Source organism: Haemaphysalis longicornis, unplaced genomic scaffold, assembly GCF_048455015.1.
Source record: "Haemaphysalis longicornis isolate Haplotype H1 unplaced genomic scaffold, Haemaphysalis longicornis Haplotype H1 scaffold_1, whole genome shotgun sequence".
In the NCBI taxonomy this organism is placed as follows: Eukaryota; Metazoa; Arthropoda; class Arachnida; order Ixodida; family Ixodidae; genus Haemaphysalis; species Haemaphysalis longicornis.
This window is the reverse complement of record NW_027526203.1, coordinates 18,382,126-18,406,763: the sequence shown is the minus strand read 5'-3', so window position 1 is coordinate 18,406,763 and position 24,638 is coordinate 18,382,126. Positions and strand designations below refer to the sequence as shown.

Here is a 24,638-nt window from a genome sequence, read left to right as displayed (position 1 = left end):
GCCTGACCCTGATTCTTAAAACGGGTGTGTATGGGCAGATGTTCGCCTTTTGCGTACATGGTCATATCTTCTTTGGGTCCCTCTCTTACCCCCAGTTTCCACGGGACACTGAAAATACCAATTACCTTGTTCATTTCTTTTTCTTCGTACTTCTGTCTAATATTCGTACCAGGCGACTGTGATTTTTTTATCTTTTTTTACGCCCATGCCAAATACGTGCAAGGGCATATCTTGTTTTCACACCCCTCTTTACCCCCTATTGCCAAGAGGGAAAGGGTAACTACCTTTTTCAATTTTCTTTTTTTCCTGTTATGTTTCTTCTTTTTTAGTTGTGTTCTCATGTTCGTTCCGCGAGACTGTGATTTTTTTTGCCCATGTCAAATACGTGCATGGGTACATATTGTTTTGATCCCTCGTTCGCCCCTGTTGCCAAGGGGGAAACGGGGAATTACCTTGCTAAAAGTTTCCTTTTTTTTCGTTGTTTCTTTTCTTGTTTGACACTTTTTTCTCATGTTCGTGCCGCGTGACTGTGGGTTCGTGTTATCCTTTTTTCCCTCTTCAATTTCTCTCATTTTTTTGCTGCCCACCAACCATGATCCCATTGTAGAAACTCTCCCTTCTCTTGCCCTGCCCTCGCCTTTGCTAAATTTTCTATATATATATATATATATATATATATATATATATATATATATATATAACCTCGAAACCAACTTTTTCTGTACTTTGAAGAAAGGAAGTCCTCTTGCTGACACGTCAGTAAACTTTTATTTTTACTTTTTTATTCTTTTATTTATTTCTCTTGTGTCTGTGTCTCTACTTGCCTTATTTTTTCGCGCTCTGTGCGAGTTTTTGTTTCCAGACTCTATATATATATTGTAAAGGCGAATAGCAGTCACAATGGTAGTTGATCGTGGGGGTTTATTTAAGGCGTAGCGTAAGGCAACGGGCCGAGCGTAGGTCCAGCCGGTATGAGCTCGTGAGCGTGAACGTCCGAGTCGGGCCTTCGTCGTCTTCATGATAATCCTCAGGGCATACCCGATTGGGCAAGTGGCGTTTCGGCATCTAATATTGTTGTGCAGCGTTAACTCTTCTCGTTACAATTGCCCCCGGTGCAAAAGGAGCCATTCTGGCTAGTCAAGGGCCGACAAAACTAGAGGGTCGTAGTATGGCTTTAACCGATCCACGTGAACAATTTCACGCCATCGGCGGCGATGATCTGTAGTTTGTGCAACTGGTTCCACAAGGTAATTGACGGGCGAAGTCCGCTCAATGACTCTGTACGGGCCATGGTACTTGGTGGTCAGTTTTGGGGAGAGACCGGGTGCTGAGCAGGGCACCCATAGCCACACAAGGGAGCCGGGATCAAAACGGCGATCTTTGACGCATTCGTCGTGACAATGCTTCTGGCGCTGCTGATCGGTCGATGTAAACGAACGGGCCAGTCGACGGCATTCCTCGGCACGACGAGCAAGGTCTGAAATCGGCGTAAATTCGGTTGCGTCGGGCTTGTAGGGGAGTATCGTGTCGAGTGTGCAGGACGGCTCTCGCCCATACAACAAGAAAAACGGCGAGAATCATGTGGTCGTCTGCGTTACCGTATTGTAAGCAAATGTTACAAACGGGAGTGCGAGGTCGCACTTCGATTGGTTGGCAGACACGTACATGGAGAGCATGTCACCAAGGGTGCGATTGAAGCGTTCAGTGATCCCGTTCGTTTGTGGATGGTATGATGTGGCAGTCCGATGAACGACGTAGCACTCAGAGAGCAGTGCTTCAATAACCTCAGACAAGAAAACCCGCCCTCGGTCACTGAGAAGCTCCTAAGGTGCCCCGTGTCGAAGAACAAAGCGGCAAAGCAGGAAGGACGCTACGTCGCGAGCCGTGGCGGCCGGAAGAGCATCTGTTTCGGCGTACCGAGTAAGGTGAGCCACGGCGACAATAATCCATCGGTTTCCGGCTGCAGTAGACGGAAGTGGGCCATACAGGTCGATGCCCACACGTTCTAATGGCTTTGCTGGGCATGGTAGTGGCTGCAAAGGACCGGAAAGGCGGGGCGGCGGCGATTTTCGGCGTTGACATTCAGGGCAAGAGCGCACGTACTTGCGCACGAAGGTATACATGCCACGCCAGTAGTACTGCAGGCGAAGACGCTCATAGGTCTTTAGTACGCCAGCATGACCGCAACTTGGATTAGCGTGAAATGAGGTGCATATGTTGCTGCGCAAATGACGCGGTGTGACCAGCAGCCACTTTCGGCCGTCGAAGCAGTAGTTGCGGCGGTAGAGTAGCTCGTCACGGAGGGCAAAGTGAGAAACCTGCCGGCGTAGGGCCCGAGATCCCCCGGCAGGCGATGTACCGGAGAGCATCCCAATAAGAGAAGCTATCCACGGGTCCTTGCGTTGCTCGGTTGACATGTTGCTGACTGCAAGAGGCGACAGACGTAAGTCACTGCCACTTGAGGCAAGGCAGGAAACTTCAGCAGGCACTGGTGAGCGTGAAAGAGCATCAGCGTCAGAATGCTTGCGACCTGAACGGTAAATGACCCGGATGTCGTATTCTTGCAGTCGAAGAGCCCACCGACTAAGACGACCCGATGGATCCTTGAGGGAGGAGAGCCAACAGAGTGCATGATGATCGGTGAAGACATCGAATGGGCGACCATACAAGTACGGGCGGAACTTGCCCAGTGCCCAAATTATCGCCAAGCACTCCTTCTCTGTTACAGAGTAGTTCGACTTGGCTTTCGTCAGCGTACGGCTCGCGTATGCTATGACGTACTCGTCAAAACCGGGCTGTCGTTGGGCAAGCACGGCACCGACGCCGATCCCACTAGCATTAGTGTGGACCTCGGTTGGGGCGGACGCGTCGAAGTGCCGCAGTATCGGCGGGGATGTGAGTAGGCGCGTAGCGTAACAAATGCTTCGTCGCAGGAGGGTGACCATACAGATATGTCACTGGCACCACCGAGGAGCTGAGTTAAAGACGAAATTATGCTGGCGAAGTTGCGTACGAAGCGTCTAAAATACGAGCCAAGACCGATAAAGCTCCTAAGCGCCTTTATAGAGGTCGGCTTCGGAAATTCGGCTACGGCTCTCAGCTTCGTATCATCTGGGAGGATCCCGTCCTTCGAAACGACGTGTCCCAGGATCGTCAGTTTGCACGCAGCAAAACGACACTTTTTCAGATTCAGCTGCAGCCCAGCTCTTGCAAGGCAGGTCAAAACTTGCACCAGGCGGCCGAGGTGCGTTTTGAAGTCCGAAGAGAAAACAACGACGTCGTCCAGATAGCAAAGACACGTCTTCAACTTTAGTCCGCTCAAAGTACTGTCCATCTTTCGCTCGAAGGTGGCAGGAGCGTTGCAAAGCCCGAACGGCAATACATTAAATTCATAAAGACCGTCAGGGGTAACAAAAGCAGTTTTCTCTCGATCTGCTTCCACCATCGGGCCCTGCCAGTACCCGGAACGAAGGTCTAGCGACGAGAAGTATTCTGCTCCCTGCAAACAGTAAAGGGCGTCGTCGATGCGGGGGAGGGGATACACGTCCTTGCGGGTTATGGTGTTCAAACGGCGGTAGTCGACGCAAAACCGAATGGACCCATCCTTCTTTTTCACAAGAACCACGGGTGACGCCCAGGGACTCTTGGAGGGACGAATAATGTCACGCTGAAGCATGTCATTCACGTGGTCTTCAATGGTGCGTCGCTCTGCCGGTGATACAGGATACGGTCATTGTCGAAGCGGGGCATGCGAGCCAGTATCGATGGCGTGGCTCACAACGGACGTACGGCCAAGAAAACTTTGCCCACTATCGAAAGACGAAGAAAACTGGCTCAGAAGTGCAGTACGCTGCGCTCGTTGGGTGGCGTCCAAATTTTCGTCGATTGAGCGGCAGAAAATCTCGGGACATGTTTCGTCCCGTGTGCATGGCGTAGTAGCGCTCAGCTCGTCGACTTGGAGATGGGGCGCATCATCAAGAAGCTCCGTAACAAGACGGGGATCGACCGACTCTACAAAGCCGAGTGTTTCGCCGTGTAAAAAGCCGCCCGCATCTTCCCACGGGGGGAACTCGAGTAAATGCGTCGCATCTACTCGAGTCAAGCAAAGCGTCACGTCAAGCGAAAGCCAAGCAAAGACTCCCTTGACTGAATTCCGAACGCGCGCTCCGCCGCTTATTACGTTGAGGGGACTGCGTAAGCCGGTCCCAGTCGACGACGTTGGAGTACTTGTAAAGCGGCGTGGACTCTAGGTGTTTGAGTCAAGCGCGGATGTTGCTTCACCGGAGAACGGCACACCGGTTGTATGCGCAGCGCGCCCGAAGAAGAGAGTACTGCACATGAGAGAGTGCACGAGAGAGTACTGCACATGCGCCGGCCCCAGCGCGTCTGCCGCGGCTATGACGCAACGTGCCGCGGCTATGACGCAACACAATCCAACACAATCCACTTTAATCCAATCCAAATCCAATCCAGGTCAAGCCAAGCCAAGCCAAGCCAATCCAATCCAAGCCAATCCAATCGTATCCAATCCAATGCCCCTCGCGAGAGAGTGTTCGAATCCAATCCAATGCCCCTCGCGAGAGAGTGTTCGCTATCGCCTCGACTCGACGCGCATGCGCAGTGAGCGTGCGGACTACGGACGCCAACGCGGGTGACATCGTGAGTTACTGAAATGCTCTGCATTTAAAAGGGCGCACGAAGTCGTCGACTGGTTCGTAATCATCATTGCACTCGCGCCATTGCGAATCGTCAAAAGGTCGAGGGGTAGCGGAACACATCTGCGGCGGAAGAAAATGTCGGACGGCGTAAAAAGCACCGTGGCCTCAGGAATAGATGTGCAGCAAAGAGGAACAAGAACGGAAGAACGGGATTGGACGACAGTGTCTTCGGCGATGACCACCTTGGCGTTGGGAGCACAGAAAGAATCTTCCAAGAGAGGCGAAAACTCAACTTCGGCAGGTGCACACCGTATGACGGCGTGATGGCGCGACAAAAAGTCCCAACCCAGGATTACATCATGAGAGCAAGACGGCAACACGACAAATTCAACGGTGTAGAGAATATTCTGAATAACGACACGGGCCGTGCATGCTGCTATGGGAATAATCTGTTGTGCACTGGCGGTGCGCAAGGATAGTCAGGAAAGTGGCGTCAGAACCTTTCGAATTCAGCGGCATAGGTCGGCGTGAACGACAGAAACAGCAGCCCCAGTGTCGATTAGGGCAGTAGTGAGGATACCTTCAACAAACACATCAATAACATTTCGGGCGACCCGCCGCGGTGGCTCAGTGGCTAAGGCGTTGCGCTGCTGAGCACGAGGTCGCGGGTTCGATTTCCGGCCGCGGCGGCCGCTTTTCTGATGGAGGCGAAAAGCAAAAACGCCCGTGTGTACGAGATTTCGGCGCACGATAAAGATCCCCGGGTGGTGAAAATTAATCCGGAGCCCTCCACTACGGCGCGCCTCATCGCCTGCGTTGCGTCGGCGCGTTAAACCCCACAATCAGAATCAGAATTTTCGGGCGGAACGTGAGGACTTTTATCTTTCGAGGGCGACGCAGCTCTTGCCTCGGGAACTGCGGCTGTTAGTTTTCCTCCCCAGTGCTGGCAGAGCGGCGCCGCATAGGCGACAGCGAGCGACGACGTGGAGAAGGAGATCGGCGGTTGGTGGACGTAGTAGAGCGGTCAGGCGGCAGCGACGTCATCTGCGGATCAGAGGCGACTGGATACATTGGCTGCGGAACAATATACGACTGGGCGTAAGCGGGGTCGTAGTACGGAGCCTGTTGGAAGGTGTTCGGAGGCTGCGTACGACGGCGGCAGTAGCGAGCTACATGTCCAGCGATTCCGCATACAAAGCATATAGGACGATTGTCCTGCGTACGCCACGTGCGCGTGGGAACAGGACTACCCACAGCCGTTTGAAGACGGCTCGCCGGCATGACATTCGGAATCAGAGTGGTCTGCAACGGACGCAGTGGCACACCAGGCTGGGCTGGTGGAGCAGGCGGGTGCATCACTCGAGGGTTGACCGAAGGAGCAGGCCGCAGAGGGGACCTCCCTGCAGCTTCGGCGTACGTTATGGGGCCGGCGACCGGCGCCTGGTAGTGGGCAGGTGGTAGTGCCTCAGCGACATCTTCTTGTATCACGTGCCTCAGTGCAGGAGCTAGAGGGGACGACAGTTCCGTGGTGTACGGCGGGAGGGACACCTGGCGAGCCACCTCTTCCCGAATAAAATCCTTTATCCGGGTGAACAGCGTCGGGTCGTGTGTGTAGGTCGCAGCCAAACTCGACAGGGGCTCGGCTTGAGCGCAAGCTTGCCGAGTTAGGGCCCGTTGCTTTCAAAGCTGGTCGAAGCTCTGACACAAACGTACGACGTCGGCAATCGTTTGGGGATCCTTGGACAGCAGCATCTGGAACGCGTCATCGTTCACTCCTTTAAGGACGTGCCTGACCTTGTCCGTTTCCGTCATCGACGGGTCGACCCGCTTGCACAAGTCAACCACGTCCTCGATGTAGCTGGTGAATGTTTCCCCAGCTTGTTGGCCGCGTGCACGCAACTGCTGCTCGGCATGGAGCTTGCGTACAGCTGGGCGGCCGAATGCTGCCACAAAGCGGGTGCGGAAGGCAGACCAGGTAGTAATGTCTGATTCATTGTTCGCGTACCACCGCTGGGCGAGCTTATCAAGGGCGTAAAACACGTTATGCAGCTTAGTCGGATCATTCCATTTGTTGTAGGCACTCACACCCTCATAGGACGACAGCCAGTCTTCGACATCAGTGTCGTCTTCGCCAGTGAATATGGTTGGATCCCGCTGTCGCATCGCGCAAGAGCAGATCACGGGTGCGCCCGACGGCGCAGGGTGCTGGCTGGTCTCTTGGTGGTTTATCTCGGGCAGTGTCCGGTTCCGAAGCTCCAGTGTGGAACCGATACCCTTGACCTCCACCACTTGTAAAGGGGAATAGCAGTCACAATGGTAGTTGATCGTGGGGGTTTATTTAAGGCGTAGTGTAAGGCAACGGGCCGAGCGTAGGTCCAGCCGGTATGAGCTCGCGAGCATGAACATCCGAGTCGGGCCTTCGTCGCCTTCATAATAATCCTGAGGGCATACCCGATTGGGCAAATGGCGCTTCGGCATCTAATAGTGTTGTGCAGCGTTAACTCTTCTCGTTACAATATATATATATATATATATATATATATATATATATATATATATATATATATATATATATATATATATATATATATATATATATATATATATATATATATATATATATATATATATATATCCGTGCGGAGCTGGAATTTTGTGAATGAACGGTGCATCACTCCCTAACCCGCAAATTTTTTTCTCGCCCTCTCTGGCTAAGAAAAAGGAGACCACCTGCAGTGCTAGCGCCTTGCCTTGCCTCAATATCTTGCCCTCATCACACCGAAGACAGAAGGTCCCCGTGATCTCCTTCCGCCCGCCGTATATCCTCTCCTTCTAGAAACAAACGCTGCCCCAATATTATAGGTGCGCCGATTTGCTGTAGCCCATTTCTTGGTATCGTCGTTTTGCCGTTGTGCCGTTGCTTTGAAGAATGAAGATCATTTCTGCCACGGCGAACAGCGTGACCACGGAGTATTAATAGGCAAGCCCTTTCCGAACTACCTCCACTGTGGCAATGCTCGTAGATGAAACATTCCTTGACGACAACAAACTTTCGGGCATATTTGAGAAGGAAATTCGGCACAGAAGCAAGCGATGCAGCAGTTGTTTAATTAAAGCTTCACGTTAAAGCAGCTGTTACGAAAATAATAAAATATATTTGGCCAGCTTTGCACTAGTACCGCGAAGACTGGGCAAAGAGCGAAGCTGGCGCCCCCTTCCCCTTCCCTCCAGCTTATTCTTGGTTCGGTTAACTTTATGCGTGGTTCTGCTTGGAGACTCGGTCAAGTTTTTTTACGTGGCGTCGTCGTTAGCCCCTCAAAGCGCAATCAACACTCGTTCATTGAAGTATGTCCAAAGTACGCGTGCGCACCCGCTTTGCAGTGAAGCTCTAATAGCAGCGGAGGGCGCAGCGGGACGAGCATTTGTTGAAAGGCTTTGAACTGGTTCGGTGGCCACCTTTCGGACTTGTGTGGGAGGCTAATTAGAAAATGATTAACCTTATCGTTTTTCGACCTTTCGGCTTCTTTTATTTTGGCATTAATTGTTATATTTGCAACGTAAAAAGAAAAATCACATGCACGTTGGCTACACGAAGCAGGTGTTGGTTTGCGTACCAACTTCTGGTTTGTCTTTTTCCACTGCCTCTGTTCCTCGTTCAAGTATGCAGCGCACGCTAAATTTGAATTCAAGATCATACAAAAATTGTTAACGTCACAATACTATCGGGAACGAGAATGACAAGCTGAGAGGCCGAGGCGGTCACGCAGACAAGAATTCACGCAGCTTTAGGTACACAATAGAGTGGTATAAACGCAAAAACTACAACAAACATAAAATAACGATGTTACTGACCTTGCTAGGACAATGAGCGCATAGATGCCCTTATTTCCGCTCTTCCGTGTCTGTGACAGCAAACGCACGCCGGCATGGCTGGTCTACGCTGAGCTCAGGCTGCAATTCTCTCTTGAAATGTCGCAGTAGGTATGTAAGACACCTAATCAGATAGGGAGATCGCACCAATACTAACATTCACGGTATATTCTCACATCTGCAGCTTCGTTTCGTAGCAATCAGCGCAAATCGTTCACTCGGGAAATGCTGCGCCCACTTCGACCGCTTCGGCGTTGTCCCTAGCGAGTCAAAAAGAGACGCCAAATCTATACGCCAAGTCTTGCAGTTGGCAGCCCAGTCTTAGTCTCATCAAACCCTGCCGTAACCGGCATGTAGTAAGTGAAACGATCCTGGCCAATCCCCCAAGTGGGTATGCGCCACAAACTGCGCAGGAGGCCACCTGGTTCTTGCTGCGGCAGGAAACTAAACACCCCCCTCGCGAGGGGCACGATCAAATGCAGAGCATTTCCGGGGGCGCACGACGTTAAGTAGTTTGCGTTACGTTAATGTTGTTGCACTTTTTGCTGTTGGTTGTTGTATTGTAATTAAATGAGGAGACGTAATTACGTGGTCAGGTGACACCATTTATTAGCAGGTGGGTATGACATCATTTATTAGCAGGTGGGTATGATTATTGTGGTGCAGTGGGAAGAGCACCATGTACCTCGCGTTCCGCCCACAGGTAGTGAATGCGTTGTATCAGCAGCTTCTTGACGTAGTTTGAATGAGTCAAGGATATAGGCGCGCTCGTAGCCCTCCGTTCTGTGTCGGCTTTGTGGCGCAGTGGGTAGAGCACCATGTACCTTGCGTTCCGCCCGCAGGGTCTTGGAATCGAAACCAGGCGCTGGTAGGTATTATTTTTTTTATATAGTGTAGGGGGAGCGGTGCGGACGACGATGGACAACTAGAACGGGTGACATTGTGAGTTAAAGAAATGCTCTGCATTTAAAACTGTACAACTCGCCGGAAGAAGCGATACGGGGAGCCACCGCGACGCGTTCCCAAAGCCATGCTTGCACCAGTTGTATCGCGCCTCCGACTGGTGAAGATGCGAGTCCCGCCCGAGCGAGGCGAAGCAAAGCTGCGGGAATGCTGAGATGCCGGTGCGCGTGATGACGTTATCGCTCGGCGAGGTTTCTTCGCGCACGTTCGCCGGCCCAACCACCAGCTTAAGCAACATCGCTGTTAAAATACTAGTTAAAAACCGGCGCCCAAGAGCGATGAAATGGAAGCGAACAAAAACAAAGCAAAGACGCTGGCGAGCAGTTTCGGATCTAGTGAAATAACGATGACTGCGCTAGCGCGAATTGTGGCACTGGATTTCCCGCTGACGTGGCCCACGCCAAAGCATGGCAATTACTTGTGATAGACGTTGTTAGTCTTTATTCTTCGCATCTTTGAACACCTTGGCAATCATTTCTCCGGGTTCTTTGGGCTCTTTTTTGTTCAGACCCCTGACCGGCGACTACGCGTATTCGTCTGCAACATCTTCGATTTCCGAAGGTAAGAAATCTCGCCCAATTAGTCGCCTAATACCTTGTCTTGTCATTCTCTTCGAATTAACGGCTTTGCTCACAATGACTTCACTTTTCATGCTGTCCAGCGCTCTATCACCGCCTTACGAGTCCCTCCAGCAAAAAAGTTATTTCTTTTGCAGTGCGCAGCCAGAAGTGGCGAAGACCGGAGATGCCGACCGGAACGCGTTCCGCTCCCCGCTAGCAGACGACGCTCGCTTTCCTAGCGCAACTCGCAACCGCAGCGCCGCGGTGGCGAGAGTCGCGGCCGGCCGCCTTCTCTCCACGGCCGCGGTGGGGAGATACGGAACTGAAACTAAAGCGTGGCAAACTGTTCGCATGGCGACGCAGTGAAACATCCCCTCGCGAGGGGCACGATCAAATGCAGAGCATTTCCGGGGGGCACGACGTTAAGTAGTTTGCGTTACGTTAATGTTGTTGCACTTGTGGCAACTGCTGACGAGAGAGCGCTCGTCAGCAGTAAAATTGGCAGCATCGGCGCACGTTGAGTCCTAGAGAGGGGAGAGAGTGTCCTTGAAACGTGCCTGGGCACGCTATCGAATGCTGATCGCGCCGATAGCGAAACGTCTGAGCCGGGCATGTCGAGGTGAGCGATGCGGACAACTACGGACGTCAAGAACGTGTGACATCGTGAGTTAAAGAAATGCTCTGCATTTAAAACCAGCACTGTTACGATGGGTACTTCAGTACCAGCGTCTCAAAGAGCATGATTTTGAGCAACCCTTACTTACTGCAGTGGCTTACTTACGGGGATGAAATTTCCTTTCAACGGCAGATGCCCGTCATAAAATACCAGCGATTGGAAAAGCTCGCACTTATCTCTCTGAAATGAAAAATCAATTTCAATGCTACGTTATGTGAAGAGGGGTAAAGTTTTGTGATGGGAATCTGCACTTCAAACACAGTAGCTGCGACTCCCTTGCTTCTTGAGGCGCATGCCTTTGACGATGAAGGTATGTCACACAGCGACTGACCACAGGTACTGATGTCCTCGCAGTTGTTTCAAAACGAGCTGGAAGAAATACTAAGATGGCTTCGCGATTATGTAAAGGCGCAGTTGCGTGTTGTGAAAAGCTTTTCCCCTCCGCTTATTATATTTCAGCAATTTGGGCTGTTTTCGTGCGTTGTCTCACGAAGACTGTCCTATACTAGGGGACAACTATTTTTGGCAATGGAAAGAAAGCTACGAAGGGGGGGGGGGGGGGAGCTAACTGCTTTGTGTTACTGCGCAAAAGTAGTTCTCGACTGGTTTGGAATTGAAATTGGAGAACGTATTTTTTATTATCACATTGTTGGTTTCGGTTTCAGTTTTGTCGTGACAGAAACGCACTTGCTACAGTCCATTTCTTAGCATGAGCTCCGTGGTTGAGTGCTCTGTACCGTGACAACCCAGCATGCAGGCATATTGACGTCTCCTTCCACACGCTTTATATGTTTGTAAACACAAGCAAACGCTTTGACTGGAGAACTCCGACCTACCGTGGACAATACGGTCCAAATCTCTACCGTTCCAAAGTGAATTTTGTCAGCGCTGCTGTTTTGAGAGCACGCACTGATTTGTAAACTCTTCTGGAGCTGAAAACTGGGCAGCACCATCTACATGTGAAGCGTGCTTACATAGCGCGGGCGCGGTATACCGGTAGAGCAGCACACACGCTTACGCACATGCGCGCTTACGCCTGCAAGCTGGCTAACCGAACGAATTGTGCAAACGACGGAGAGTCCCTGTTGCATCAGTCTAACTTGGGCGTACACGTCGCAAGCAACTTGATCCTCTTCTTTTGACAGCTTTTGCTTCTCAAGCGTCTTAAAATTGCTATGTGGAGAATGAAGTGGCCAGCTACGGGAGGGAAAAAAGGGTGCCGTCGACAAATACGGTAGGTTTTTTTCGGAAGAAAACCAATGCGACGCTACTGGCGCAGGACGGAACAAAGAACAAAGAAAACGCTAAAATCTAAAAATAGAGCTCTCTGTTTTACACATTCTGCATAGTAATTTAGTGCCATTATCAATCCTAGGCCAAAAAATACCTATATATTTTTCAATTGCCTAGGTTACAAGCAGCCAATTAATTGGCTAGTTGCAACCAGCCAATTGCATTACAACCACACAATTGGACTTAAGCAAGCTTTTACGTGGGACGGCATTCGCTTTAGCACCAGGCTAGGAAACAAGGTGGGGTGGCACTTAGGTGGGACAGCAGTAGCTTTTTTAGGGGTTCCCGCGAACCTAAGGAAGGCAGACTAGGCGACACATTAGAAGCAAGCGACGTATGCGCACTCAACACTGGCAGGCAGCCAGGCCTACAGCTAGCGGAAGAACATATAGACATAGCTGAGAGCGTAGACAAAGGCAATTCAAGCGGACACAATAGAGCGAACTATTTTGTAAGAGACAAAAAAAGACCCCGTAAGCAGTAAGCGAAAGGAAAAGCGAATTCAATAAATGTTGAATCAGCTACATAAATATGCCGGGACGCTGAAAGCCTGATAAGTGGGTAGGAATTAAAAACAAACTTGAACGGGAAGAAATAAACGTGTGCGTTTAGGCCGGGGCACACTTCAGAGAACTAGAAGCTCCACTTGTCATAGAGGATTACGTCTCGGAAGGATGCAACAGGCCCACACGAATGAAGAGAGAGGAAGCGTTGGCATGGAAACCTATGCCAGGAAAACCGGCTTGTAATAGTAAACACAGAAAACAAGTGTGACGGACATATAACGTGGGAAAGCACTAACAGAAAGTGCAGCATAGAATATAGTCTAGCCTCCGAGACAGTATACGAAAGAATACGCGAAATGAGGATAGATGAAAACGGAACAGACCCCTTAGGAAGCGACCGCAAGCGGCTTACCTTGCTCTTTGGAGGTGAAGCCGGTCAAATTTAGAAATCGGTACATCCGGAGGAACGGGAGGTATTTGATCAATAAACAGTAAAAAGATCATCGCTGATATCATGAAAAACGAAATCAATAAGTACCCAGAAAAAAATTGGGATTTCGACCACATGAGCGCGTTCATAAAGCATAAGATGAGTGAAGCCACGCAACGAAATGGATAGAAAGGGGAAATCCGAGAAGCTGTTGGAATACGCAAATAACAGAGGCTATTGACAAGTGAAGGAAGGCATCTAAAAAACGTAGAGGCAAAAACGAACTGGTATGAAACCGTATGTAGTGAAGGAAAAATGGGATATCTACCGAAAAAAAAACCAGAAGTGCAGAAAACGGTGCAAGCAAAGATCAATCAGAAAAGAGAACGCTAGATGGCAGAAATCCGGAAGAAAGACAAAGGCGCATCCAAGAAGTTTTACAACCATGTAAAATTACTAATCTGAAAACACGGTATTCATGAAAAATTCTTGATTGAAGAGGAGAGCGTGCGAGCGAAGCAACTTTATGAAAAATGCCTGCAGAACGATTAGCCGTCCCAAGAATGGAAGGCATCACCTTGACGTGGCCAGGACGTCTTCCCGGCTGTTGGCACCTCTACTCCGGCCGCGGCCTTACTACTTACTCCCTTTGGTCGACTGCCCTGTCCCTGCTTTGGGGTGGCAGCCTCCATCCGGTTTCACTCGCTCGTTGCCTTTCGAGGGCCGCCGAGATCTGCTGAACGGCCTGGGCTTGGATCTCTTCATCGTTGGAACGCATTGCGGCCTCGAGCCGCGGCAGGATCGTTGTAATCGCTCTAGCTTCGTGCGGGTTCTTGGCACAGTCCCAAAGGATGTGAGCCGCAGTGGCTCTCTCCTTTCGACACACAAACAAAGGTCGCTTACATAAACACTCGGATATATGTGCTTCATCAGGACCGGGGTGACTAAGGACCCTGTCTGTAGTTGTCGATATATTACTGCTTCCTCACGGGTCAAGCCCGGATGAGGTGGCGGCATAGTCCTTCTATCTAGTCTGTACCACTTCACAATTTCGTTGCAAGAGGTCATCCTGTCCGCGGTTTCCCACCACCACGTCGGGTCGACCTCAGTAGCAGCGGCACGTTTCGTTAGTCCTCGCGCCGCCGCGTTCGCCGTCTCGTTGTGGTTTGCGTGGCCGCGATCCGACACATCACTGCCCATGTGCGCCGGAAAGCACTTAATCACAACACAACGACTTTCACTCGCGAGATCGACCGCACGTAACACATGTGCGGCTTCACCACACACTCTTCCTCTGGCGTAGTTTTTCACCGCCGTCCTATAATCACAGAGCACAGTCCTGCACTCGTCGGCAATGGCTAGGGCAATGGCGACTTCCTCTGCTCGATGCGCCGATCCAGTCCCCACACTCGCCGCCGTCCGTGTAGCGCCGGTCGCTGCCCCTAAGAATGCTGCGGCGAATGCCCTCCTGCCATTTGGATTCTCTGCCGCATCCACAAACAATCCGTTTTTGGCATGGAGATCGATGTGCACCTTGACCCTCGCCGCCCGCTGCTCCTTGTTGAACTCGGGGTTCCTATTTCTTGGCACAGGACATACCGGCGACCGTCTGCTAATTGCTTCCGGTACAGGCACGTCTGTATTTTCCGGTCCCCCTTCCTTTGGCCCAGGCCTAGGTCACGCAGCACTTGTCTGACCGTTCTTGTTTTCCATAGCCGCACGAGCTGGGCGGTCTTCTGCGCCTCGACGATTTCTTCCAAGGTGTTATGCACTCCCAGGGCCAGGAACGTTTCGGTGCTTGTGCACTCGAGAAGTCCGAGTGCTGTCTTGTGCGCTTTGCGTATGACCGCGTTGATCTTATTACGCTCGTACTGCCTCAAGTTGTGGAAAGCAGCAAGGTACGTAATGTGGCTTATAGCGAAGAATTGCTCTAGCCGGGTGAGGCTTTCTTCCTTCATGCCTGGTTTTCTGTTGGACACCCTCTTGATGAGGCGAATTGTCATGGTGACTTTGGCCGCGAGGAGACGGTTGACCGTCTCGCCGTTCACTCGTTTGCGCTGAATCAGCATACCCAGCACTCGGATCTTCTCTACCTCCGGGATCGTGCGACCGCCGCTCGTCTTGATCTTGATTTTCTCTTGCTCTCTCGCAGGATCGTTGCCTTTCGCCTTCGTAGCTACCCCTTTCGGTGGAATCACACACAGCTCGGACTTGCTTGGAGAGCAGACGAGCCCGGACCCGTCGAGCTGCTCCTCAATAGCGTCAACCGCCTCTTGCAATGCACCCTCGATGTGTCCGTCGCTTTCACCTGGGACCCATAGCGTTATGTCATCGGCATGGATGGTGTGTCGCACCCCCCATACTCGCGAGAGCCGCTAGGCCACCCCAATCATTACAAGGTTGAAGAGTAATGGCGAAATTACCGAGCCCTCGGGGGTCCCGACACTGCCGAGCTTCTCCTCTTTGAGCCGCCGGTCACCGCCGTTGATCTCGGTGGTCCGCCCCGCCAAAAAATCCTTGATGTATGCATAGGTTCTCTTGCCCATGTTTAGCCGCGACACCTGGGCCAGGATTGCCGACTGCCTCACTTTGTCGAAAGCACTCTGCAAGTCCGAACCCAAGATGGCTCGGTCGTGTTTCGTGCTGGTAGCGTGATCGAGGATTTCATTTCATTTTTCAATTGTCTCATGGCGTTCTGAGTTCCGCGCTTGTTTCGGAACCTGATGACGGTGTTTGGGTAAAGCCCTGCATGTTCCAGGTACCTCTGCCTCCTGTTCATGAGAACATGCTCCAGCGCTTTGCCCACACAGGATGTAAGCGAGATCGGCCAGAGGTTCTCAATGCTGGGTGGCTTGCCCTGTTTGGGAATCAAGATGGTCTTAGCTGCTTTCCATTGCCGGGGCAGTTACCCGGCTCACCAGCATTTGTTGAAGTTTGCCGTGAGGTCGGTAAGATTTTTCAGCGCTCTATTCGTGACCCGGTCGGGACAAGCGGCGGATTTACTGTTAAGATCGTGAGAAGCAACCCTCACTTCCCATACTTCGATGTCTAAATCTAGCCACTCCTTTGCTTCGCCTTGGTAGTCCGGGTGCGTCTCTGTGGGTGTGACCAGCAGGTACTTGTCGTCGAGGCGTTTCTTCACCCCATCTTCCCCGTGCTCGGTCAGCGCCCTGTGGACGATCTTGGCTACGTTGTTCTGCTGGTGCGTCTTGGTCGTGGTCTCATCCAAAAGATGTCTCAGCATACTCCACGTCTTGCCGCACTGCATGTGGCCGTCCGCCGCGTCACAAGCCTCATTCCACTGCTGAGTGCAAAGCACTCTGCTGTGGGACTCGATCTCGCCGTTGAGTTCGGCGACCTTCTTGCGTAGCTTTCTGTTTGTCGGCTGCGTCTTCCATCTTGTGAGGATGGACTGCTTGGCCGCGATGAGGTGGGCCAGGCGGCTGTCGACCGTTTCCATACGCTCGTCCGTCTCGACTTCCTTGGTGGCCTCTTCTGCCTTCTTTACAATCTCGGTCGATCACTCTTCAATGTCTGTAATTTCGGTCTTCTCCTCGGGTAACAACCTCCGAAAGCTTCCCAATCCGTAAGTCGATGTTTCCTAAAGCTTCTGCCGACTTCGTCGTTGCCACCGAGCGGGACAGTGACCTCCACAATGTAGTGGTCTCTGCCCAACTCGTGCCCCGTGTTTCGCCATTCAAAGTCCGTCGCACCGCCGCAGTTACCCCTGACGAAAGTGAGATCGGGCGTTGTGTCTCGGGTGATCGATTTACCGATTCTGGCAGGGTACTGGGTCGGTTATTAGATTTAGACCCAAGTCAGTAGCATCTTGCATAAAGTCCCTGCTCTTTGCCAATGTTTTGTGCTAACCCCAGGCTTGATTGGGGGCGTTAAAGTCCCCACAGGTTACCAGCCTGCTGTCGGGACCCGCGATGTTGCACGCCTTGTGTAACAGTGCTCTGAATTTCTGCTTACCGTGTGACGGGCTACTGTTCACGTTTATCAGAAAAGGGCTTTCATTCTTCATTTTCCCCGTAAGTACTTCTACCATGATGTGCTCAATTGGGCTTTTGCCCAACAACTCGTGCTCGACGTACGTGAGGTTTTTCCTCACCAAGGTGCAAACTCCCCTGCCACTACTGCCAGCCACCGCCCGGAGGCTTGGCGGGCTAGCGTGGGACCGGTAACCCGAGAGCTTGACATTTTCAATGCGTGTCTCTTGCAACATGATGATGTCTGGCTTTCTTGATACTTGTTGTAAGTGGTGCTGTAGTATAGCCTTCTTCCCAGCAAAACCATTGCAATTCCAATTCCAGACCAGGAGGCCTTTCACTGCTGTTGTGGTTGCGGTGGTTGATGTCCTATCCATGTTTGCTGAAAATAGCCATTTGCGTCGCCAAATTCTGCATTGCCGTAGCCAATTGCTGGCACGTCGTTTCAACTGATATAAAACGGTCGGTGACTGTCGTGGGGAACGTCGTGCGAATATACTCTTCAATGCGGTCGAGCCTATCTGCAAGGTTGTCGAACCTATCACTGAGTCTACATCTCTTTAAGATTTTCAATTGCCTTTCTCTTGGGTGCCGGAGCCGCCGCTTCCCCGTTCGCTGCCCTCGGGTTCACCTCTACTTCTGGTTCATCCTCGGTCATAGCCATCTGCTGTAGTTTTGGCGATAACTGCTGCTGCTGTGCCTGCATGCAGTTGCGGTAACTGGGCCGCCATAATTCTCTTGAGCTCTACCATTTCCTTATTGATCTTATTTACTATCGTCTCTTGTTCAGTATTCTTCGTCCGCAACGCCTCGTTTGCGTCTGTAAGCGCTTTCGTCGCCCCAGTTTCATTTTCAAATTTCCTTCACTACTTGCAATGGCGATGACTGCTGCTTCGTCGTTTGTTGCTGCTCCCGCTTTGCTATCCCGGACTTTGCCGCGTCTGCCCAGCCGAATCTCTCTTTGGATTGGGATCGGTGGCGGTGGCTCGTGCTTCGGTTTAAGTTGCTGCTTTCGATTTTGTCCCCGCGGCACCGTGACTCACGGTGACTAGTTGTGCCGCTCTCTCCTGTTGACGTCAGCAACGGTGGAAACTCTCCGGGCGCAAGCTGTTGCTTTACGCATTGCTCCGGAATCTTGCGCGCCCACTGCCTTCTGGTTAAGACGTAGGGAGTCTTGTATCTGTTTTTGCATTCTCTGCTGCCCGTTGGGTGTTGTCCCGCACAAGGCTTGCATTTCGGGTTACACTCGTACTCGCTGCCTTGAGCAGGGTTGTTGGCTCCACAGTCGAAGCACACTTTCACATCAGGGTTAGGGCAAACGTCTTTTCTGTGGCCTACTTTGCCGCACTGTTTGCAGACATCGAAATGGTTGCGATACAGACTACACCTCGTTAATACATGGCCGTAACATACATAATATGGAACCTTTTCGTCTTCAAAGACCCCAATTACCGTAGTCGTGTTGCCAATTCGTTGTGCTTCTCTTGCTAATAGATTTCTTGAGTTAACGACGTTCCGGTCAATTTCCGCCGGAGTATTTTCGGTGGGAATGCCTCGAATGATCCCCTTGACCGTAGGATATGGTGTGGTTTGGTACGCGCCCACCTCGTGTACCTTCTCCCCGATACGGATTGCCAGAATCTTGGCATAGTTTGACAAAGCACGCCCCTCATCAGGGGTACTCACAACCATGACGTTCTGGTGTAGGTTGGAGCAGAAGGTATCCGCCGCACGGTCTTCTCTCGATACCCTCGCCGCCACCCTGATGGCAGAGGTAACGATCGCAGACTGCGTTCTTACAAAGTTTAGGCCTCCCCGCTACATCACCATCACTTTAATGTCCTCTCCCGGCAGCACGTCTGACATCCTCGCTGCCCTCGTTGTCGATGCGATCACTTTTCTGGCGAAGTGGTCCCTTGTTTAGGCTTCGACTGACGGGTAATGGCGGAGGCACCCTCACCGCCAGCCGGGGCTCTGATACGCCGACCCACGTGCGACCAACCGGAACTCATTAAAATCTTCCGAGGAAATTTCCTCACCTGGAACCTCAATGCACATCGTTCCGCCGCTGTTGCCGGGGCCTGGGGTCGTTAACTCCTCCGAAGACATGGTCGTCTCCATCTCCGAAGCCATGATGCCGTACTTTTTCATCACGCCGGGGTTAGGCCCAAACGGCCTAGCGGGCCGAAGTCCTCGGCCGTTGTCCTCGGCCGTTCGGGTAGGCTTACCGGCAGGCCGCCACCACCGTGAATACGAAGTCCGCATAAATCACCATAAATCGTACCGTTTGCTCGAAACTGGCACCGGTCGACGACCCCGTACCTTCACGCGCACATCGGTACCACTTAGTTCACGGTAACTGCTAATTAACACTGATAAAAGTGACAGAAAAGACGGAGACGGAACAGGCTCCAGCGCACTTCTTTGTCCTCCATGAGGAGAGGAAACATTTAGAAGGAGAGCAGGCATTGGCGCATATTCATCCGGTGAACAGTGAAAAGTTTAGGGAAATAGAAGTAGGGAAACCTGCACCGATAACATCAGCGCCACAGAAGACTGTTGAAAGGGAAGTAAGTTTGAGCAACCTTGACTGGAAAAGAGCATAGCAAAAGGATTCCCCCCAAACAGTAGTGGGCCCGGACGGAATACCAATGCAGCTGATAAACCTGCTTGTACCTAAAAGTGCGGCATCGTTTATGAGGGCAACAGAGAAGGGGATACAAACCAAACAAATATCGGAGGATTGGCTAGAAGGCAGGGTGAATTTAACATATAAAGGCACAGTAACGTAAGTGGTGTTTAGATTCGTATTGCAGGTGATAAAATCAGAAATTCAAGCATGGATGGAAGAAAATGAAATCCTTGGGGAACTGCAGAAAGGATTTAAACAAGACAAGAGCTTGGGTGATAATTTGTTCGGAATAACACACTGCGTTGAAATTGCGAAAGCCCAGAACAAACCATTATGTATTGCACTGAAAGCTCGTTAATTCAAACTACAATAATTCGAATATATAGATAATTCAAACTGCGTGATTTGGTCCAGTCAAGTCTCCATCGAAGCCTGCATTGTAAAGAATGGTAATTCCAACAAGAGGGGCCTCGGCAACGCATAATTCGAACTACGCAACCCCGAGCGCGCAGCTTGGAGCCTGGCGCACGGCCAGAGAAACGGCCCGCTGCCTACACATGAGGCTGCGTCGCTTCCAAAAAGAAGAGGAAAGTTATATCGGGTAAAAGCATATCTAAAACTTCCATAGCGGATGATTTGCAAGGAATTTCTTAGCAGACAACGTCGATTTGGACACGAGTTCAGGGTGTGGGGTGTAGCATCATTTCTTGAGTCAGAAGCGTACAGCCTAGCTGTCGCTGCGAGTGACCCCGAGGTGGTTGCGGACGAAGCGCCAGTGCTGCTATCGCTCGGAAGTAAGGTCCAGATGGAATGGTACATCTCTGTTCTTCACATTTTCATGTACGCGAAAAGGAAGCCTTCCGCTACATCGCTCGTTACAGAAAGAAGTTCTAGCTTTCGCCTTCGAGCATGAAAGGCAGCTGTCAATCGCGACCTTTTTCACGCATCCAATTGCTGACATGCTCTACTACTTAACAATAGCATTGTACGGCTTTTGTGCCTCACTGCAGTTAGTTCGAACTTTTATTAGTTCGTACGGAGGGGGCGCCACCTGACAGATCGAATTAACGAGCTTTTACTGTAACTTCTTGGACATTAAAGGGGCGTATCACTACGTACACAGAGACCTTCTGTGGATAGTGCTTAAACTCAATGGATTGGATGTCGGGTGAATACAGTTCCTTAATGAAGTAGGGACAGTGACGGAATCCCGTCTGGCCGGGAGAATACATTTCAAACACACGAGACGCCGACCAGTCAAAAAATCGTTCTTGACGTTTGTGATTCCAGCACGGAAGACTCGAAACGTCAAGAACAATTTTTTTACTGGTCGGCGTCTCGTGTGTTCGAAAAAAAAAATACAGTTCTTTATAGCAATCTATAAATATAATATAGTGCTCCTGACATGGCAAGGGCAGAAATGAGCACAGCAGGTCAACACCCATCGGGGCCTGAAACAGGGATGCCCTTTGAGCCCAATACTGTTTATGCTTTACATGGCAGGGTTAGAAAAGAAACTGGAAGAAACTCAAGTAGGGCTCAAACTAACGCATATGTTGCAAGGCGAAGTGGTACGGCAACATATTCCGCAAATGTTATACGCCGACCACATTGTTGTTTTGGTTGGTAACCATAAGGATGTGCAACGGCTCATAAATATTAGCAGCCAGGAGGCCACCGACTTCCGGTTAAATTCTAACGCAGAAAAATCCGGAAGAATTGGTTTCAGGGAACCTAGCAGTGACGCAGTGTCCGTCCAGCATGGCGAAAAACCCAGAGTGAAGGAATACAAGTATTTCGGAGTGTGGATAAACCAAGGGGATTACTACTTAAGAACTCACGAGGAGCAACCCAATGATAAGGGAAAGCGAAACGCAGCTATAATGAACATGGAGCTCTGTGGGGGTACAACAGATATGAAGTAGGGAGAGGGATTCGGAAAGGAGTAATGATTACGGGTCTCACATTTGCGAATGCAGTACTCTGCTTACAATTAGACGCTTTAGCAAACTTTTACGTTAACCAGAGAATTGTAGGCCGTTTGGCCTTAGAATCGCATGGAAAAACAACTAATGAAGCAGTACAGGGAGATATGGGCTGGGCGTCGTTTGAAGTTCGAGAGGCGCACAGTAAAATATGTTTTGAGATGAGGTTGAGAGCAATGGATCAATGAAGGTGGGCAGCTAAGGCTTTTAGGTACCTATACATCAAAAGCATGGAGACGCAATGGTTAAGACTAGAAGGCTAACGATGAAATACGGAAAGAACTGTGGAGAATCCAAAACGGCCAAGGTAATCAAAAAAGAGGCAAGGCAGATTGAAACGAATAAATGGAGAAAAAAATGGAAGCTAAAACGTCGTTAGAGATGTACAGGGCGGAGAACTTGGACATCAGAAAGGAAAATTCCTACGATAATTCCTTAGGCAGTGCTTGCCTTTTTGAAGCTAGAGCAGGTGTGGTCTGCGGAAAAATATAGAAAGTATGCGGCACATAGTGTAAGAATGGGAGGGTATTCATCCAACTCTACATGTGGGAAATATTAGGTTTCGAGAAGCCCTAGGATTTAAGGGTAGCAAAGAGGGAGTGAACTTCAAGGCTGTCGAGGCGACAAAAAGAAGAATAGAATGCTGGGGTGCGAAAAGACGGGAGGGGAATATTGCCTATTACAGCTACCACCAGTAACAGAAAAACTAAGTATTTCGTGCCTAACAGGTTTTTTATGCCTGCCCTATGAGCAGCGCTAGTATTTACGAATGGTATTAGACATAGGCATATTCGTTTTTTTGTAAGATGACACGTCATCACCCAGCTACAAATGGGATACCAGTAGCAATCATCAATCGTTATCATCATCGGCATTGCCAGAGAACGCTTCCGCCAGTATAGCAATGTTTACAAAGGCCTCTACAGATAGCGACCTGCCCATATCAGGCGGTGACAATGGGAGGCAGCATGCCGAATAATTTTTGTAGGTGGCGCTATATTTGATCCGCAACCTCGGCAGCTTAGCTTCGCTAGCAGTACGACATGCGACTTCTTGCATAAAATGTAGGGGTCGTATCAATCAATACCGATTGTAGCGATCAGTACCCATTATACCGACCAGCACCGAGAATACACGGTTCAGTCTAGACCGTCTTCTTAGCTATGAGAACATCAACGTGCACAAGTAAACCGCCCTGCTACCATGTCTGCTTTCTCGACCACAATTCTTTATTTTCGAGCATTTCTTTTCATTGAAACATTCGTAAACATTATTGCCTTCGGCCTTACGTCGAGAAGCTTTCTTATAACGTTAATCTCGTCTGTGCACTTGCAAATCTTCGCAGGGAAGGCCTGAATCTGTATAACGCAGCTCTAACAGCGTATTTGGTTGTCGAAACGCTTCATTCTGGCATAAAAACAATGTTATTCCACCAAAGACAGCCCCATGGCAACCCCTTCAACGGCTGCGTCATTTTCACCATAACTGGAGCCCCGTTTGTTGGAGCAACCTCGGGGTGGCTTACAAACCAAACAAATAGCAAAGATGGGTATGACAGCAACCCGTGTTCAATGCATGCGGTGAAAACTGAAGTTATCTGCGGGAAAACGTTTCCAGCCACTGCCCCAGTACCGAAGTGAAGTGAGCCTGGTGAAAAGAACTGGCCTTTGCCGCGCGGCTGCCAGCCTTCCTCAGCTGCTCTCAACAAATACTATCGCGTACGATATGTTCACTGAAAGTACGATGCAAAAAAGTTGAGCAGGACCTTTTACCATATTCTAGCGTGCAAGCGTTTCTTCTGGCTACGCTTGTCTGAGAGCCTTCTGCCGATGTCGACTATAACCAACAACCTCAACATCAGACTCACTGCAGCTACTTTTCCGGAATCACTATCCACATTGCTGCGACACTACCCGCACAGAAGCAAAACTGCGGGAGAAATATATGAAGCACGCTTGTTTTATCGCTTTTTTCGTTATACTCGTATTATGAGGTCGTCGTAGAAGATAACTGGAATTCACCTCGCGTCGTGTGTTTCTCCTGCTTTTTCTGATGCACACTATAAAACAGTGCTTGCCAATCGCTTCTCTATTTTCATTTTTTCTGATCTATGCTATGGAAAAAAAAATGGGCAGAATATTTAACCGTGTTTTATATTCTGTCTGTCGTGCGCGCTGTGAAACGCGTGGAACGCCGTGAAACGCCTTGGCAAAGGGTTAGTAGCTGGGGGCGATTTTTGAGGACGATATTGCGCGGGTGCACGTTCGGTGGACGCCAGCCAGGTGCATGCTTTCGCCAGTCTAGCCAAGCAACGGTTAGTCGTTAAAAACACTTATTTACGCACACCGTCAAGCCCCAAACAGGTGTGCACTTCCCCCAGGCTGAGTCGGGAAATACTGAGCGTAACGCACCAATCAAAAGGAAAAATAACAACGACGGCAGGCCAAGACGTAAACAGCAGAGGAAAGGGGATCAAATGCAGTGCAAACCGATTCAGTGGCGTCTAAAAGAACTAAAAAAGCCAAACAAGTAATAAATTCGGCGCGCAGAATCGCCGAGCATGCGAAGATCGCTATCTCTAAAGCCGGACGCGGTAGCGTCTCTTTTAATGCAACAGTGATCACCTGTAGTATCACTTCGGGAATATATGATTACGAAAGCGGGATGATGGGAAATATAGGGACGAAAGTACAAACTTGGGATATCCTTTTCTTTGGCCAGTTGTGACGAGTTTAAATCTTGCTAGGAGCACCGATTGATACCGAGCATTTTCAGTTCTCGTCGTGCCCAGGTGCTTTTACGGGAACAAATGACTATCGTATGATTTGTTCTTTGAACCAGTTCATGGGTGTCGATCCTTGGGGAAATGAGCTCCATGTGCCTTAGAGGGTGGCGAGAAGTTTGATAAAAAGCAAAACTACAAGTCCCGCGCCTGTGGTGGACTGTGGCAGGTATACAGATATGAAAAGTAAAAACTCCCTTTTTTACGGTTTTGAATATTTACGGCACGCATATTATAGCTGTTTGAAACTCATATGACACAGAAGAATAGTTAGTTCAGGATGAATGCAAT

At 50.3% G+C, this 24,638-nt stretch overlaps 1 protein-coding gene across 1 annotated transcript in view; it reads left to right on the top strand.

Annotated features, from left to right (window-relative positions):
• Positions 1–24,638, top strand: part of LOC144163289 (putative thiopurine S-methyltransferase) — a 95,022-nt gene that overhangs the window by 47,676 nt on the left and 22,708 nt on the right. The window contains exon 4 of the mRNA XM_077694196.1: positions 10,000–10,052. Within this exon, the coding sequence (XP_077550322.1) occupies positions 10,000–10,052 (53 nt within the window). The remainder of the gene's footprint in view (positions 1–9,999; positions 10,053–24,638) is intronic.